General features: G+C 43.4%; 1 protein-coding gene across 5 annotated transcripts in view; it reads left to right on the top strand.

The window, feature by feature from the left end:
• Positions 1–15,510, top strand: part of FGF13 (fibroblast growth factor 13) — a 534,447-nt gene that overhangs the window by 463,781 nt on the left and 55,156 nt on the right. For 4 of the 5 annotated variants that reach the window (XM_043897275.1, XM_043897277.1, XM_043897276.1 and 1 more), the window contains 2 exons: positions 6,156–6,266; positions 11,649–11,752. In XM_043897275.1, coding sequence (XP_043753210.1) covers positions 6,156–6,266; positions 11,649–11,752 — 215 coding nt within the window. Of the gene's footprint in view, positions 1–3,774; positions 4,277–6,155; positions 6,267–11,648; positions 11,753–15,510 lie in introns of those variants that run through there. The other variant, XM_043897278.1, reaches the window with a different exon arrangement.

The raw sequence follows: 15,510 nt of genomic DNA, 5'->3' as shown, positions 1-15,510 counted from the left end.
TTGGAGAAAGGAGCCAAGAATGCTTTCTTCCTGAATCAGATGAAGGAGAGAGCCTGGTGGAAAGTGCAGTGAGTATCAGAGGTCTGGGAAGAGTTGCAGTGAGTAGGGCCACCTAGCATAGAGGAGTTGTGAGCCTTGGAGTTAAGCAGGAAGAATTGAAACTCTAGATCTGTAGGAGATCTGGAAAGTTCCCCTACAAGGGTGCAGGGTGAACTGGTAGGAACAGAGCAAGACAGGAGAAAAGGGCACATTGGAAGTGAGTGTCAAAGGAAAGGGCTTCCCAGGTGGCTCGGTGGTAAAGAATCCACCTACTAATGCAGGAGATTCAAGAGATGTGGGTTTGATCCCTGGGTCGGGAAGATCCCCTGGAAGAGGAAATAGCAACCCACTCCAGTATTCTTGCCTGGAGAACCCCACAGACAGAGGAGCCTAGCAGGCTACAATCCATAGGGTCACAGAGAGTCAGACACGACTGAGCAACTGAGCATGCATGTACATCAAAGGAAAGTTCTTAATTCATCCTTCCACTGAAATGCCACACTCCTGGTCTGGGGTGGCAGTGTGACAGAAAGGAAAGGCAAAATATGCTTCTCTAGGGTGACCTGCAAGTCTTTCTTTCATTATTGCCTTCTCAAGATGAATGAGTTTTTAGCACAGGTCTCCTCTGAGGGTTTCATTGTTGTATTAACACGCTTCTCTGAGAGCACCTGAGAAAGACACAGGCAAGTTAGGAAAGGATGAAAAGGTCTGCTCCATTAATGGTTAAAGTGATTGTACAACGCAATTTGGACCCAAAGTGAAAGTGGGTTTCCTTCCATCCCTTCCCCACCCTTCTTCCCCCAACACCCTCCTCCCTTGCCATGATCCCTCTCCAGTGACAGCCCTCAGATTCTCTTACTGGAAGAGACAGCATGCATGTGGTCTGTAGACAGATCACAAAGAGTTAGAGACCCCTATGTCTGGTCTTGCCCATCACATGTCATTTGTTTTCCTGTCCATGGAGTTGAAAGGATAAAGGCAGGATAAAAATCAGCAGAAGTACATTTTATGGGCTGACAGGGACATGGGACAGGGAGAGACTCTGGTTCCCCTGATACCTCTCATTTTTCAAGAGAGGTTAGAGCAAGAAAGATATATATAAATACCCAAAGAATCATCCGGTTGTCAGCTTTGATCCAGTGGTTTCATGTGTTCATAGCATAGAGTTTAATTCTCTAATTTATATGTGTAAAAAAAGCCTGGGGTGGTGGGTAGGAGTCAGAAAAAGAGTTGATGTATTTACATGTTTGTGTTTGAGTCTCTGTAATGGTGCGCCGCTTCTCTTCATTATATATCCCCGAAGTCTTCTCTGCATCTGTTTACCTCAAATCCCATCTGCAAATACCTTGTTCAGACAAGCAAACAGTGAGTGCTGACCTGGTGGAGAAGCAGTGGGAAGAGCCTGGGAAAGCCCTCTTTATTTTCTCAGTACCATTCCCTTATTCTTCCCAAGTTCTGTCCCTTGTCTGAATCAGGACTGTGTTTTTCTTTAGCTTTGTCATGCCTGCTTTGATGCAAGGTCCCAAGAGAGAAACAAGAGGAAAAAAAGGTGGGTTTGTGGTGGTGGTGGGGGGAAGTCTTGAAGGTAGTACACAGCAGAAGGTAAAAGCATGCATAATGAATGAGTAGGAATCTCTTAACTGTCCATCCCACACCCCAAATATTTGGTCCTGGTCAGAGCTGCTTTCAACCCCTCTCTTAGGGAGATTATTTCCCTTCATTGTAGTTGGAATTTAAATCAAATACCTTCTAGCCAGGAGACATCTTTGTACCCTTCAGAATCAGTATCAATCAGTCACTTGTCAATTATTTTTAATAAACTTTTCTTGAGCTTAAACTATGTGGACAGAAAACGTGCCAGGGGGTGGGAATATAGTGGTGACCAAGACCCAGTCCCAATTTTTAAGGCATTCAGAGTCCCAAGGGAGCAGCCCAGGGTTTTCCCCCCATGAATTAAAGTCTAAAGATACTTCAGTGGACTTGAGATGCTAAAACTTTTCTACCTTGTCCTCCCTTTTCTCTTGGGAAAACGCAAAGCAGGAAAGAGTGGTAGACTAACCTGCAGGAAATTTCAGACTGTTCGGCATCATTGTCCCGTGTCTATCCATTTCAGTCACTGCAACCTTCAGGCCAGTGCACCTCAGCAGACACAGCTGTGCTTCCCATAGGGCAAGAGACACTTCAAGATTGGGGAAAGGTGGAAGGGAGATGGCAACAGCTTACCCGGTGGAGCAGTGAAATTTACAGAAGGTTCAAGAGCTTTAACTCTGACAGGCTAAAAGTAAGAAGCCTGAAAGATTTCAGTTTCTTAGTTGAGGCTCAGGCCCAAAAGGTCAGGAAAGGACCAGAGCCTGGGCATTTGGTTTTGCATCTGCAGCAGTTCTGAAAAGAGCCAGAGGTCTAGTCGACAGAGCAGTAGTGATAGCTCCATGTCAGAGCCGTTGAGGGGCTTCCTTTCTGGCATAGATGGGGCAGAACCTGTGAATTGAGTGAGGCGGGCAAAAAGCCACACTTGATTCCTGAATTGGAGGGAGGCAGGCTGCCTGAGTTTGAGGAGCAGGGGAAATAAAAGAAAAAAAAAAAGAAGTTAAAATATTGGAGACGCGCCAGAGCTTAAAGAAAGGCTCAGCTCTGCATTTCCCAGATACTGCTTCTGCACACGACTTCTTTGCGTGGATCCCAAAGCCGAGCTGAACGGTGAGGGGGCGCAGAGGGAAAACGGGGTTCGGAAGGCACAAACTGGCCTGAAATGAAAAGTCAGCAAAAACCACTGGGTGGCAGCGTGGTGTGCGGGCGCAGCTCTGCAGTGCCTGCTGCTACTGCTGCGGCCGCGGGGGGAGGCCGAACCCGTCTGCGAGCCCCGGCCTCGCGCCTGAAAGGCTACAAGTGTCGCCATGCGAAAAACCTCAGCGAGTGTGTGTTAGGAGGGGAGTGCGTGTGGCGAGTCCCAGCCCGGGGCTGGGGGCTGGCGAACTTCGGTTGGGCTCCAGCCCGGGCGTCCTGGGGCCAACTCCGAATCACCCAGGAACGGAACATCCCACCCCGCCATCCCCCATCTCCAAGCAACCCCCACCCGCCTCCCCGCGCCTCCAACCCAACTGCCTCATCCCGGCGTCTCCTCCATCACTGTTTCCGCCCGAGGCTCCTCTGGGGAAGAGGCGGGGAGGAGGGTTTGGGCGATGGGGCAGTGCCGGAGCCCCGACAGGTGTTAGCCCGAGCGGCCCGCCGGGGACTTGGGGGGGATGCGGCGGGTGGGGGCGGCCGGCGGCGGGGCGCCGGCGGGCTGGGCTCCGGGAGGGAGGGGCCACCGGGGGAGGGGGCCGCGGGAGGCCGTCGCGCTCTTCCGGAGGGTGCCTGCAGCGACAGAATTCCTATACTGAGTCGGTGCCGCGCCCAGAGCAGCAGCGGCGGCAGCGGCGGCAGCAAAGATGCGAGGCCATTACCTGTTTGAGCCGCGTCGGAAAGCTGGCACGGGCCAACTTTTCCCGATCGGCGGGCCAAGAAGTTGCAAGGACTAGTGGGAGGCTCGGAAGGGCCAGGGCGAGGGCGCGCCCCCCCATCCCCACCCCGCACGGTCCCTCCATCCCCCCCTCCCTGCAGCCGCCCGCGCTCCCGGCCTCGCTCTCCCGCCCGCGCTCCCTCCCTCCGCCCGCCTCCCTCCTCCGGCCCCCTCCGCGCGGCACCGGGCGGGGGGTGCCGCCAAACTCCGACCCGAGCCACTTGGACTCGCAGTGTCCTCCGGGCGCAGGGGCCGAGCGCACGCACTCGCGCCGCTCTGCCGCCACCGCCTGCCAGCCAGTCTCGCCCGCGAGCCCGGCCCGGGGCTTGTGGCGTCGGCTCGGACCCAGGCAAGCCGGCCGCCCGCGCGGGAGCCGGACCACCGCCGGAGGAGCTCGGCCGGGATGCTGAGCCCCCTCCTCGGCTGAAGCCCGAGCGCCGAGAAGCCCGGGCAAGCGCCGGCTCCGGAGACGAAGGCGGCGGAGGCGCGGGAGGAGGAGGCGAACCCGGAGAGGGGCCGCGAAAGAAGTGGTGGTGGTGGGCGTCGTGGCCATGGCGGCGGCTATCGCCAGCTCGCTCATCCGGCAGAAGCGACAAGCCCGCGAGCGCGAGAAATCAAACGCCTGCAAATGTGTCAGCAGCCCCAGCAAAGGCAAGACCAGCTGCGACAAAAACAAGTTAAACGTCTTTTCCCGGGTCAAACTCTTCGGCTCCAAGAAGAGGCGCAGAAGGAGACCAGGTTGGAAGGGGGCTCTTGGCTGGCTTTTTTTTTTTTCTCTCTCTCTCTTCGTACTTTACGAGTATGGAAGGGGCTGGGGGGCGTGGATGGAAGCGGAGGTGAGTTTGTCGGTGGCCCATCTAGTGCGGATGTGGCCACCTAGCCGGTGTGCGTGCGTGGGAAGCGATCGCTCTCTCGCCTCCTTCGTAACAGTAACAGGCTTGCTGCATTGCAACTGCCGTGGGACAGGCGCAGAGCTGGGGGGCATACCCTGCCCAGCGGGCGCGCCATCAGCTTCAGACAGGCCACATGTGTGCAAGCTCTGGGCAGCCGGGAGCTCTGGGCAGCCGTGTGGATGGCGTGTTTTGCAGGCGCGGAGCCGGGCAGACCCCTGCCCACCCCTCCCCCGAGGGAGAACCCAGGGAATCCCTCCCTTGCCTTCATCCCCGCAGCGCTGACCCTTCCCCAAGGACCCTGGGTTTCCGCTGTCTAGGCATTCTGTTTCTTTGGTCACTTTTAAGCTTACTGGGACAGACTTGTGGTGTAGCTTTGAAATATTTGCTGGAGAGGAGGGGGTGGATTCCTAGAACCTGTGGCCGAGAGCTTAGTGATCTGGTTCGATTAGTCAAATTGGTTGGTTACTTGCTCCTAAAATGCAGGATTGAAGAGAAAATTTAACCAGATCGTGGGTCCTTTTGAACCAATTCAGTGAGAAGAGCAGCGCGGTGTTCCAGCGCCAGGGGAAATTCACACAGCTCGAGGTGTCGGGTTGCGTCAAGGTAGACCTTCAGGCGAAGAAGCAGTTTCTTTGGCTCCTCTTAACCGAATGGATCCTTTACTCAATTGTCTTACTTGTACTAGATACATATTACAGAATTTCTGACGTATCAGTCTGTTATTTCGCTATTTGTGTGTTTTACACATCCTGGAATGAACATGCAGACATGCATTTTCTGCTTGCTCGAAGTTTTTAAGGAATTAGCTGTAAATTAGGCTTGCTTTGAAACAGGTTTAAGTGGTGGCAAAGCATGTTTATGTGGTCTGAATAATGACATAAATATTATTTCAGTGCAGGTGTCTGTATTCAATAAAAGCAAATTTTGGATAGCACGGCTGTTATTGATAAATGAGGTGCTTCATTAATCTATGGTGATTCATAATTGAAAATTATCTTGAGAACACATATTTTGGATAATTACATTTCTGATACTAAATTTGAAAATAAGTATGAACTAATTTTCTTGCCTCCCCACCAACAAAACCCCTGCTCTTTGCACGCATTTTCCCCTAAGGATAATTAATATGTTTGTTTTATTCTCCTTCCCCCCCCCCCCCTTTTCTGTATGGCGGCTCAGTTTTCTAAATAGAAATCCTTTGATGGGGTTCCAGATTGTTTACGCAGTTTTAACCTTCTTAGAATGGAGGGGATGCTTTATTCCAACTGTGGTGATTCTGAGGGAAACTTTTGCTGGTGTGTTTTTGGTCCCTGCTTGGAAAACCACTCTAAATCTCATCTTAGTGTTTCTCCTTTTCCTTCCGCATGAGAAGTGGCACGTTGTTAAAAGGCAGAATATGCCCCTTGCCAAGCCATTTTGAATGCTCAGTGAGATGAAGTGCCACTCTGTAAGCCAAAGGACACGCCATCAGAAACTGTCTCTGCGGTCAGTAGCTTTAGGGCTTTACCAATGTTACCAGGTGGCAGTCACATGTTTCTTCAGTCCGGAGGTTGGTTCTGAAACTTGCAGTTTGTTTGCTTGTTTTCCTTCTTTCAGAGGACTCTTTATAAAAAGTGTCATTTGACCTTTTCCACTAAAATGTATAACTGGAATTAGAATTCTAAGTCTTTTCAACCATATGTGCACAACTTATCAATTGATCCCAACCCTCTTTCTCTTTGCAGAGCCTCAGCTTAAGGGTATAGTTACCAAGCTATACAGTCGACAAGGTTACCACTTGCAGCTGCAGGCAGATGGAACTATTGATGGCACCAAAGATGAGGACAGCACTTACAGTAAGTGACTGCAAAATAAATAATAGTATATCCCAGCATATTGTTGACACTTTCTTTCTTTCTTTTTTTTAAGTAAACAACCCTGCTTAATCCCGAAGTGAATCCAAAATAGAGTCAGCACTATATCATCCTGTTTCAGCAGGTTAGCCTAAAGGAAGGGGAACATAAAAATATCTAAAATAGTGAACTGTAGCAAATAATGTTGACACCATCTGAAGAACAGTCCAAATGTCATCTCCATGGTAATCTGGATAGATTTATGGCTGTCCTTTGGATTTTATTACTTTTTTCCCACAGAAAATTTACTCACCCCCACACTGATCCTGAAATAGCACAGTTATCTCTACTCTTAAGCACCGGTCTCATCCCAAGAGAGAAGAGTGGTTTCATGTCAGGAGAATTCATCATTACAAGCTTTCACTTCTGTTCCCCCTGCCCTACACACACTGATAATTCTCAGACTAATTGGGATTTTAACATTGAGATACTTCCACAGGTGGGTAAAGAGATTTCTTTGAGCACTTTATTTTTAATCGTGATTTAAGTCAAGACCAAATTGGAGACCATCATGGTGAACCTAAAAGAGAAACACATCAAAAAGAAAGTTTTATTTCCAATTACTGAAGGATAGTGATTCCAAGATGTTATATAACCTTTTGTGATTGGCTTTATTTATTTGGAGTCATAAATGCATGAACTCCTTAATAGTGACACCCTCTTCAATGATAATAATTGGTGGGGTTTTTTTTTTGCAATTAGAAGATTGCTGTAGACATATTCGATGTTTCATGAGACTAAATCACCTAATTCTCACAATTCCTTCCCAGTTTTCTGTAATTTATATTGCATTTCCCTCAGACTTCATTAATCTCCCAGAAATTGTGCCATTGCCAAGAAAAGCCCACCTGAAAGCTAACAAGTCCTCTGTGACATTTCCAGAGGTACGGGGCTAGAGAGAACAAAACCATAGACAAGGGTTCCAATGTTGAGTGTTAAAAGAGTTTCACATGTTTTAAGACAGCTTCCTGGGCTGATTGATGGCCAAGGCAAGACCTCAAGAGGAAGTCACCTTTAATTACCCTTAAAGAAAGCTCTGTGGGTACCTAGGATGAAAAAGTTCCATACATTTCATAGTTGCCCATAGTTTTCATAGTTCTTCACTGTTTTGCAAAATGCTGTACTGTTGCAGTTCTACAATGAGTATGCTAGATGTTCTTTCAGGTATACTATTCTCTTTGAAAAAATGAGTCAAGGCTAATTAGAGGGTTTTACTGTTCCCCTATAACAGACGTGAGTCCATCATAAAACGTTCCCATGAATTGCTGCAGTCCATGGGGTCGCAAAGAGTTGGACCCGACTTCGTGACTGAACAACAGCAAAGCTGCTCGTCTTTCCAAAGTGCCTCAGCAAAACAGATTCGTTGGGCACTACTAAAAGGAAGTTCATGATCAGCTGCTAATGACCCCCATGCAGTCAGGTTTTCCCTCACCTACTTTTAACATTTTCTGCAGATTAGTGCAGAAATCAGTGAAAAAGTTTATTTTGGGTCCAATGTTCACATACCTCTCCTGAAAAGGAAAAAAAACCCGGACGGTTCATTTGTTGTATAAGCAGTGATACAGCACACACCTCAAGATCACACTGTATGTAGTCATTGTAGAGTACTATACACACACACATATATCTACACATAGACACATGCGTATACACACACACCTGTGTATGTAAATAAGGCTCCATTTCCTTAACTGTGGACTCAGGTAGTCAGTTTTACTTTTCAGTTCGTGCATATGCATAGCTTCTGCCTTTGGTTGTCTTATAACTGACTGATATGCATGACATTTCTGCATACTAATGATATTGTTGGGCCTTAAAAGAGCCAGAGTCTGTGTTTAGGCAGAATGAAATAATGAGAGGTGAGTCAGCCAATGGTGAGTATTACCATAAGATGAAGCACACAAATGAAGTGTCTCAGAAGAAATAGCAAGTCTGTGGGGCTTGACTGCCCCAGCAGCCAAGTGTGATCAGAGGCCAGCGGGCTAGCTTTTCTTCCCACTTGAGTATATTGTAGGGTGTAAGTCATCATGAAACAAGAATATTTAATGGTTAAAGTAATAATTAAAATGATCATCATTAAAATGGAAGTCTTAACTATGCAGATGTATTCTTTTTTTCCCCCTAAAGCCAAGCAATTTTCTTGGCATTCATTATTTATTTTGTTTATATACTATTTCCTTAATATGCATTCTTGTTATTTATGTTTATATTTTTCTTAATTTTTAGGGTTTTTCATCATATTTTTTTTCTCACTTGGTTCACCTTGGTTGATTTTATGATATTTTAATTCTGACATGATAAGCCAGATCATGATAAAACAAATCAATTCACATTTACCAAGATACATCTATTTCTAAAAGCATATATTTGGTATTATGCATTTAAGCTGACCTTAAGTAGCTTTATTACAATCGTAAATATCAGTCCAGTAAAATCTCACCATGAGCAAATCAGCCATTGTAAATTATATATTGCCCCCTGAAAAGGAAAAGATGATAGACATTTCATGAGAGCAGTTTTATTATATCTGCCTTGGATTCAGTGAGGGTGATGTTAGAATAGGCAACTTTCCTTTCAAGTCTCCAGTAGTGTTACCAATTTAATGGGTCAAGTCTTTCTGATCAACATTAAGATATACTTTTTAAATTGCTCCCTTTGAGAAGTTGATCTTAACCCAACTGATTAAAAAAAAGATGGCCTCCTTTTTGTATTAAGCAAACACTGAGTGCCAACTCTGTGTACATCTCTAAGGAAAACGGGTCTTTCAATGTACAAGGAGTTTAATTGTTTTCATGTAGATACAACAGGAAACAAGAAATGGGGCCCTTTTATTTCTTCCTCAAAATTTTGACAGAAACGGAAGAAGAAATATCAGATGTTTAGTGAATGTGTTTTAGATACACACAAAATCCATTGTTTTCTTCTCACGCTTAGCATATTTTCATCCTAATCAAAATAATGTCCTAAGTCCATGAAGAAGTACTCCAGATTTAGAGAAACAGAGGCATATTGGAGAATACTTAATCTGTGCAAGCTCACCCTTGATGTAATAATTTCTTTGCATTTTTATCTGGAAAGACTGTCCCTTTAGACAGACTTGTAACAAACCTGTTTATGATCTTAATTGATCATAAATTCATCTTAATGATCTTAAATGTTTATGATATTAAATGTCTACAGAAAAACAATTGGACTGGTATCACCAGTCACTCTCCACTTTTGCTGTTTTCTTCAATTTTTTATTTTACCATGGTATTTTTTATTTCTGAATCGGGCATCACAAATATCTATGGTACATAGTGAAAAATCCATGTGCCACTGTATAGTTCATACCATTATTCAGGGATAGATAATCCTGGGCATGGGTTACTCATATTCTTTGCTTCTCTTCCTTCTACTGCTATCTGATGTTTGAGAATTAAACATTTTATTGCCCATTAAAACACACGTCAGAGTAGTTGGGGCATGTGGTGAAAATCAAATCTTTCTTTCTTTCTCTTTTTTTAGCTTGTTACCACCTGCATTCAGGGGACTAAGAAGGTTCAGAATACTGTAAAAAATGGAGTTCTAGAAACAATTCTAAACATCCTTTATTACCTGTCATATATCGTCATCTATTAGTTTGATTAAACTAGGACTCCAGCCTACGCTGGTGTTCTAGTTGTCTAGTGCTATGCCTTTTAAGCCAAACCCATAAGGAGGTCTTTGTTTGATTTCATTTGATTTCTTAGATATCAGAATTTTAAAACTCTTGAGCTGTTATGTAATGGGACTGTGATCTATTACATTTCAAAAATATAATATTATCATGATTTCACCATACAGATTGCTAGCAGTCCACAAATGTAGGTTGAGCACCTGCCGTGAGCAAGGTGCCATCACAGAAAGAGCTGGAACATATACATGACATGCTGAACAAGATCAGACTTCACTCCTGGGCACTGCATGGTCAAATATAGCATGAGATCCTGGCTTCCAATCTGTGCAATTCCTTTCCCTCACCTCACATAACAGAAGGGCACAGCTTTTAATATGATGAATATTGAATGAAGTGCCATCAGCAGCATGTGGTAGGAACACTTGCATTTTGCACCATACAATCTGTCCTAGCTCCTCTGTGGTAACACCCTGGTTTTAAGGGGAAGGTACATTGTAGGCTCACCAAGGAATATTGAGTTCTTCATTAATATTTCTCATCTCTATAACTCCACCTACTGCAGTAGAATCTATATACATCAAGATAAGAGAGCTGAGAAAAAATATTCTTGCCCACGGGGTGACTACGTTCTTGCTCACAGAAATGATAGCAGACCGATTTATCATCCTCCATAAACTTACACACCAAAGCAAAAATCGTCAACATTGGTCTAGGAGTCTTGAGAGAAAGGTGCACAGGCTATTTTCAAAAGATGTGTGTGGCAAGCACTATGTTTTAAAAATGTACTGTTTTATTTTTATTCCTGGTGTAGGAGGGAGTAGACAGCTGGCAGGGGGAAGGCACCCACTGCTTTTCTCCAGTGAGTGGTGTGTGATTGTGAGGACAGCCGGGATGTAAGTTTCACGCAATCAGACCTTCAAATGGAGAAATGAAGTCCTCTTTGGCACCAGCCAGCTGCCCGCTTACAACTATTTAGGGAAAAAAATTAAATAAAATTCTCAAGTTTGTTGTTTTTATTCCTATAACCTTTGCTCCCGGAGACTAAAAGCTAAGACCCCTCTGAACCCCATCTTAGAAAAATGTTCTTTAAGAAATACTACTCTGGGAACATAAGATTCCAAAATGACTTTTTTTTTTTTTTTTAAGTCCTGGATTTCTTTTTTTTACCGGTTGTGTCAGAAATAATACAGATAATTTAGGTGAAGGAGTTGGACTAGTGTCTTTGCTAAGATTCTAGGAATCTCTCCCCAACTGGTAGATCATATCTGTGTCTGTGAATCTCAGCAGTTGTCTAAGAGAGCAGTTTAAAACCTTGGTTTGTTGAAGATAAAGTTATTTAATATGTAGACTAGACTAATTCCTGGAACTGGATCGCTTCAGAAGCATCAAGATTCCCCACCTCCAACACTACAAACCATGGAATTCCTTTCCATTTTCTCCAGGGTGTTTGAAAATTACATCCCCAATATGTGACTACAACCATGAATTGAGGGTACTGAAAGGCGGAAGAGGCTTTATCATCTATATCTATCTAGCCATATATACATATATGAATATTCTTACCAAGCAGACTTTACTTTTGGAAGACCAGATAGCCCTGCTGGAAACATTGAAAAGCTATGGAATTCGATATTGTAACCTTGTTTTCACATTCTTTTTGGTTGCAGCTCTGTTTAACCTCATCCCTGTGGGTCTTCGAGTGGTGGCTATTCAAGGAGTTCAAACCAAGCTGTATTTGGCAATGAACAGTGAGGGATACCTGTACACCTCGGTAAGCCTTTCACTGTGCTTATGTTTTGATTATTCTAGTTTTCATCTGATATGAAGGGAAATTGCTGCACATGTGTTATCACTGCAGGTTTGTGTGATTCAAGGAGGAGTGTTCTGAATGGAAATATTCAAAAAGACAAATTAATTTCCAATGAAAGTATATATATTGCTAATTAATCATTTGAAGCTAGCATTTTTGGTGTAAAATTCAAAGACTCACTAAACATTTTTGCATACATTGGCATTTGGGTTGTTATTTTCAACCCAAATGTCTGTCTTGCTGACTTGCTTTGCAACTGTGGGAAGCAAAGCCATTTCTACAACTCAGTTCAGCATATATCTATCCATGTTTACTCCTAAGGAAATTAATGAGACCACTTCCTCAAATCAACTCTAGGACACAAAGAACAGTTTTAGAAGTGTTTCTTTATCTTACCTTTCAGTTCAATTAGGTCATGTTTGCTATCTCTAAGTACTATTTTTCCATCAAGTACACTCTTCTTACATACAAATTCCAGCTTGGCTTTTTCTTAGAAGTTTGTGATGAATGAAGTAAAAAGTGAAACTTTTCTCAAGAAATTTATACACAATGTAGACAACAGTTTAGCTAGGAACCTGGGACCACATTAAGCTTTTTAAAATTTTATATTTAAATATAGGCAGAAATGGTACAGTGCCAGGGTTAGGATTTTACTTTTAGCAGTAGATCTAGTTACAGATTACAGGAAACCACTTAATATATGGATATTTTTTAATCTTTGTTTTGAATTTCATATAGTCTAAGAAAAGGATAAGATGTTAAAAATGGAGAAAATTGCTTGTCAGACTTTGTTCTAGATAGCCTTGAAGCAGTCTATTACCGTGACTAAAGATATCTATTTCTCAAAGTGCAAAAGTGGTTACCTTTAAACACTCTTGCTCTGGCCTGTTCCTTAAATTTGTTTCAAAGCCAGGTATGTAGAAAGATTCTTAGAAATGGTGAAAGCATATCATAACTCTGTTTTTCAGAGACTAGGATGAGAAAGAGGGGAGGGAGAAGAGTGGAACCGAAGGGCCCATTCATTTGGTAAACTGGGGTAGAACATTTCAGATTTCACAATAAAAGATTAGCAGCATAATCTTCAAATCCCAGTCCCTATCAGCATTCCCATCAGGCCATTTCTACTGTCTTATTGTTAAATAAATGCAGGGGTTTTACCCTTTTTACAAATGCAAGATTTGAATGTATCTCAAACTACATGAGGTCTTTCAGTTTATTAAATACATGGCTAAGTAGGGCTTCCCTGGCGGCGCAGATGGTAAAGAATCTGCCTGCAGTACAAAAGGCCTGGGTTCTAACCCTGGGTCGGGAAGATCCCCTGCAGAAGGGAATGGCAACCCACTCCAGTATTCTTGCCTGGAGAATTACGTGAACAGAGGAGCTTGGCGGGCTACAGTCAATGGAATAGCAAAGAGTCAGACATGACTGAGTGACTAACACTCACATACACACACGTTATTAGAAACAATAGGAAAAGGGATTTGTCTTTCAGATTTGTGCATTGAGGTAAGGTAATTTAACAATGAAGGATTTTAATTAACCTCATTTAGATCAACAGACTACCTCACCAGGACCAGATGCAAAGGTAGGTTTTTCTTAAAGAAATGATTGCTTTCTGCAACTACTGTGCAGGCATGGGAACTAAATGGAATACGTGGGGCATACTTTTGAGAAGGTAAATAGCTATGACGCAGGAAGTCATTACTGGTAACGCATCCAGAATTTCCCTGAGTTTTGGTCACCATTGAGGTGCCCTGATGAGAGGATTGGGTTTTTTTTTTTAATTTTAATCTGGCAATAGTAAATGTTTTTAAACAGTTTGGAGATAATATTTAAGTTAGAATGAGAAAATGTCATATAAGTTAGTTAGTATGACACATGCTCCCACTTAAGAAAATTAGGGCAAGAGTATTACATGGAGGGAATTGATGTCAAAACTCATACCCTACCATTCAAGTTGACCATTATTCTAGCAAATGGTAAATGTCAATGTGAGCTCATTCCTAAGGAAGGCCTTCCAGGGGACTCAACATTGTAGATGGATGGGCTTCCTTTCTTTGGTAGGCAGGCCAGTCTATAGCAAATGTGGGTCTCTTTGTACACATATCCCATTAAGGAAAAGAAATCTTAAATATTTCCTATGAAAGAAAAGAAGCTATGTCTTGGTTAAGGAGGAGAGATGTCTGATTGATAATCCTGGAGTTCAGAGAAAAAAGATATCCAAATTCATCTGCTCTGGGAAAGAATTGGAATCTTCTCCAGGAAAAATTTTCTGATTCTTTGCATTACCTCTTACTGATTGTGACTTGGAGTCCCATCACCACATTGATCACCATCCTTAGTGGGTGATTCATTTATTATCATCTTATTTAAAATGTAGCACTCCAACTCTCTCAGAATATTGCCTGTCTTAGTGATTTTAGCAACACAAGACCAAAAAGCTAAATGACATATCTTATTGCATCAAGAAGAATGGGTAACCAAAGAGAAAGGATCACTATTTCCTTACATAAAACCATGGCACTTCTACTCCTGAAATATGGTAAGCAGTTTTGTTACCAAAGAGAAAATAGAATTGGACAGTGACCTGAGGAGGAAGCAAAAAGAGAAACAGGAAACAGAGGCTACTGCTATGGCAAGGAAAAAAATCTATCAGGAAGTTATCGAAAATTATCTTTGTGAGGGCTGAGTAAAGTCTGCCTTAAAACATTTGCAGTGGCAGGGGCTAAAAGGAGATGGATTCGGGAGGTATTTCGAGGTAGAATCATGAGGATTTGGTGGCTGTTTGGATTTGGAGGGAAAACAGGAGCACCATGTATGGTTGAACGTATATAGTTGCCATCCACTGCGCAGATAGAAGTGAAATATCTTTAGGTAGACATTGTTTAAAATGTGCACAGTATTATTAGGGGCCCTGAAGGAGAGTGAGAATTTTACCTTTGGCAGTTGAGTTGATGGTGAGCTATTAACCAAGGTGGAGAATAAAGGAAAAACAATAGTAGGAAAAAAAAGATACCCAAGTACAGGTTGACATAGGTATTTGAAAATATGACCCTAGAGCTTAAGAAAGAGGTGTGAGCTAGGGATAAAATATGAGAGTTATCACATGTTGGTGGTGGCTGTTGCCATGAGAATAGCTGAGGAATACATAGCATGAGGAGCAAAAAAGAGTTTGTCAAATAATATTAGGCAATAATAGCATAGAAGCCCTGCAACAGAAGAACAAATTGTGACAGATGTCATAGCATTGTAAAAACCAAGTGGGGGGAGGGTTTTCGGAAGAGTCAACAATGTCAGATGCTTCAAAGAAAACAAGTAAAACAAGAACTAGAAATTTACCATATGAAGGTCTTGAGCATTCTTGATAAGAGCACCTTGAGTGGAGTAGTAGAGACAGAAGCTAGACTTGAAGAGTGACTTGAAGAGTGAATGGGAAGAGACAGGGGACAGGCAGTAGTTGTAGAATTTCTAAGGGAAGGGGAGACATGGGTGAGTATTTAGAGGAGGACACAGAACTGAAGAAGGCTTTGAGGGTTCTTTGCCTCAGATTCTTAGATATATTTGTTAGCTGAAGGGCAAGAGCCAGTAGAGATGGAGATGTTGAAGACATAGGAGATGGGATCCTTTGTGGAGTAAGGGTCTCAGAGGAGTCAGAGAGAGAGTGATGGAATTGAATATGTGAGAAGATCAGATTCACCTTGAAGAGGTGCTGCTTCTAC

Source organism: Cervus elaphus, chromosome X (assembly GCF_910594005.1).
Source record: "Cervus elaphus chromosome X, mCerEla1.1, whole genome shotgun sequence".
Classification (NCBI taxonomy): domain Eukaryota; kingdom Metazoa; phylum Chordata; class Mammalia; order Artiodactyla; family Cervidae; genus Cervus; species Cervus elaphus.
Note: the sequence above shows the minus strand (reverse complement) of the source record. Positions and strands in the feature narration are given on the sequence as shown.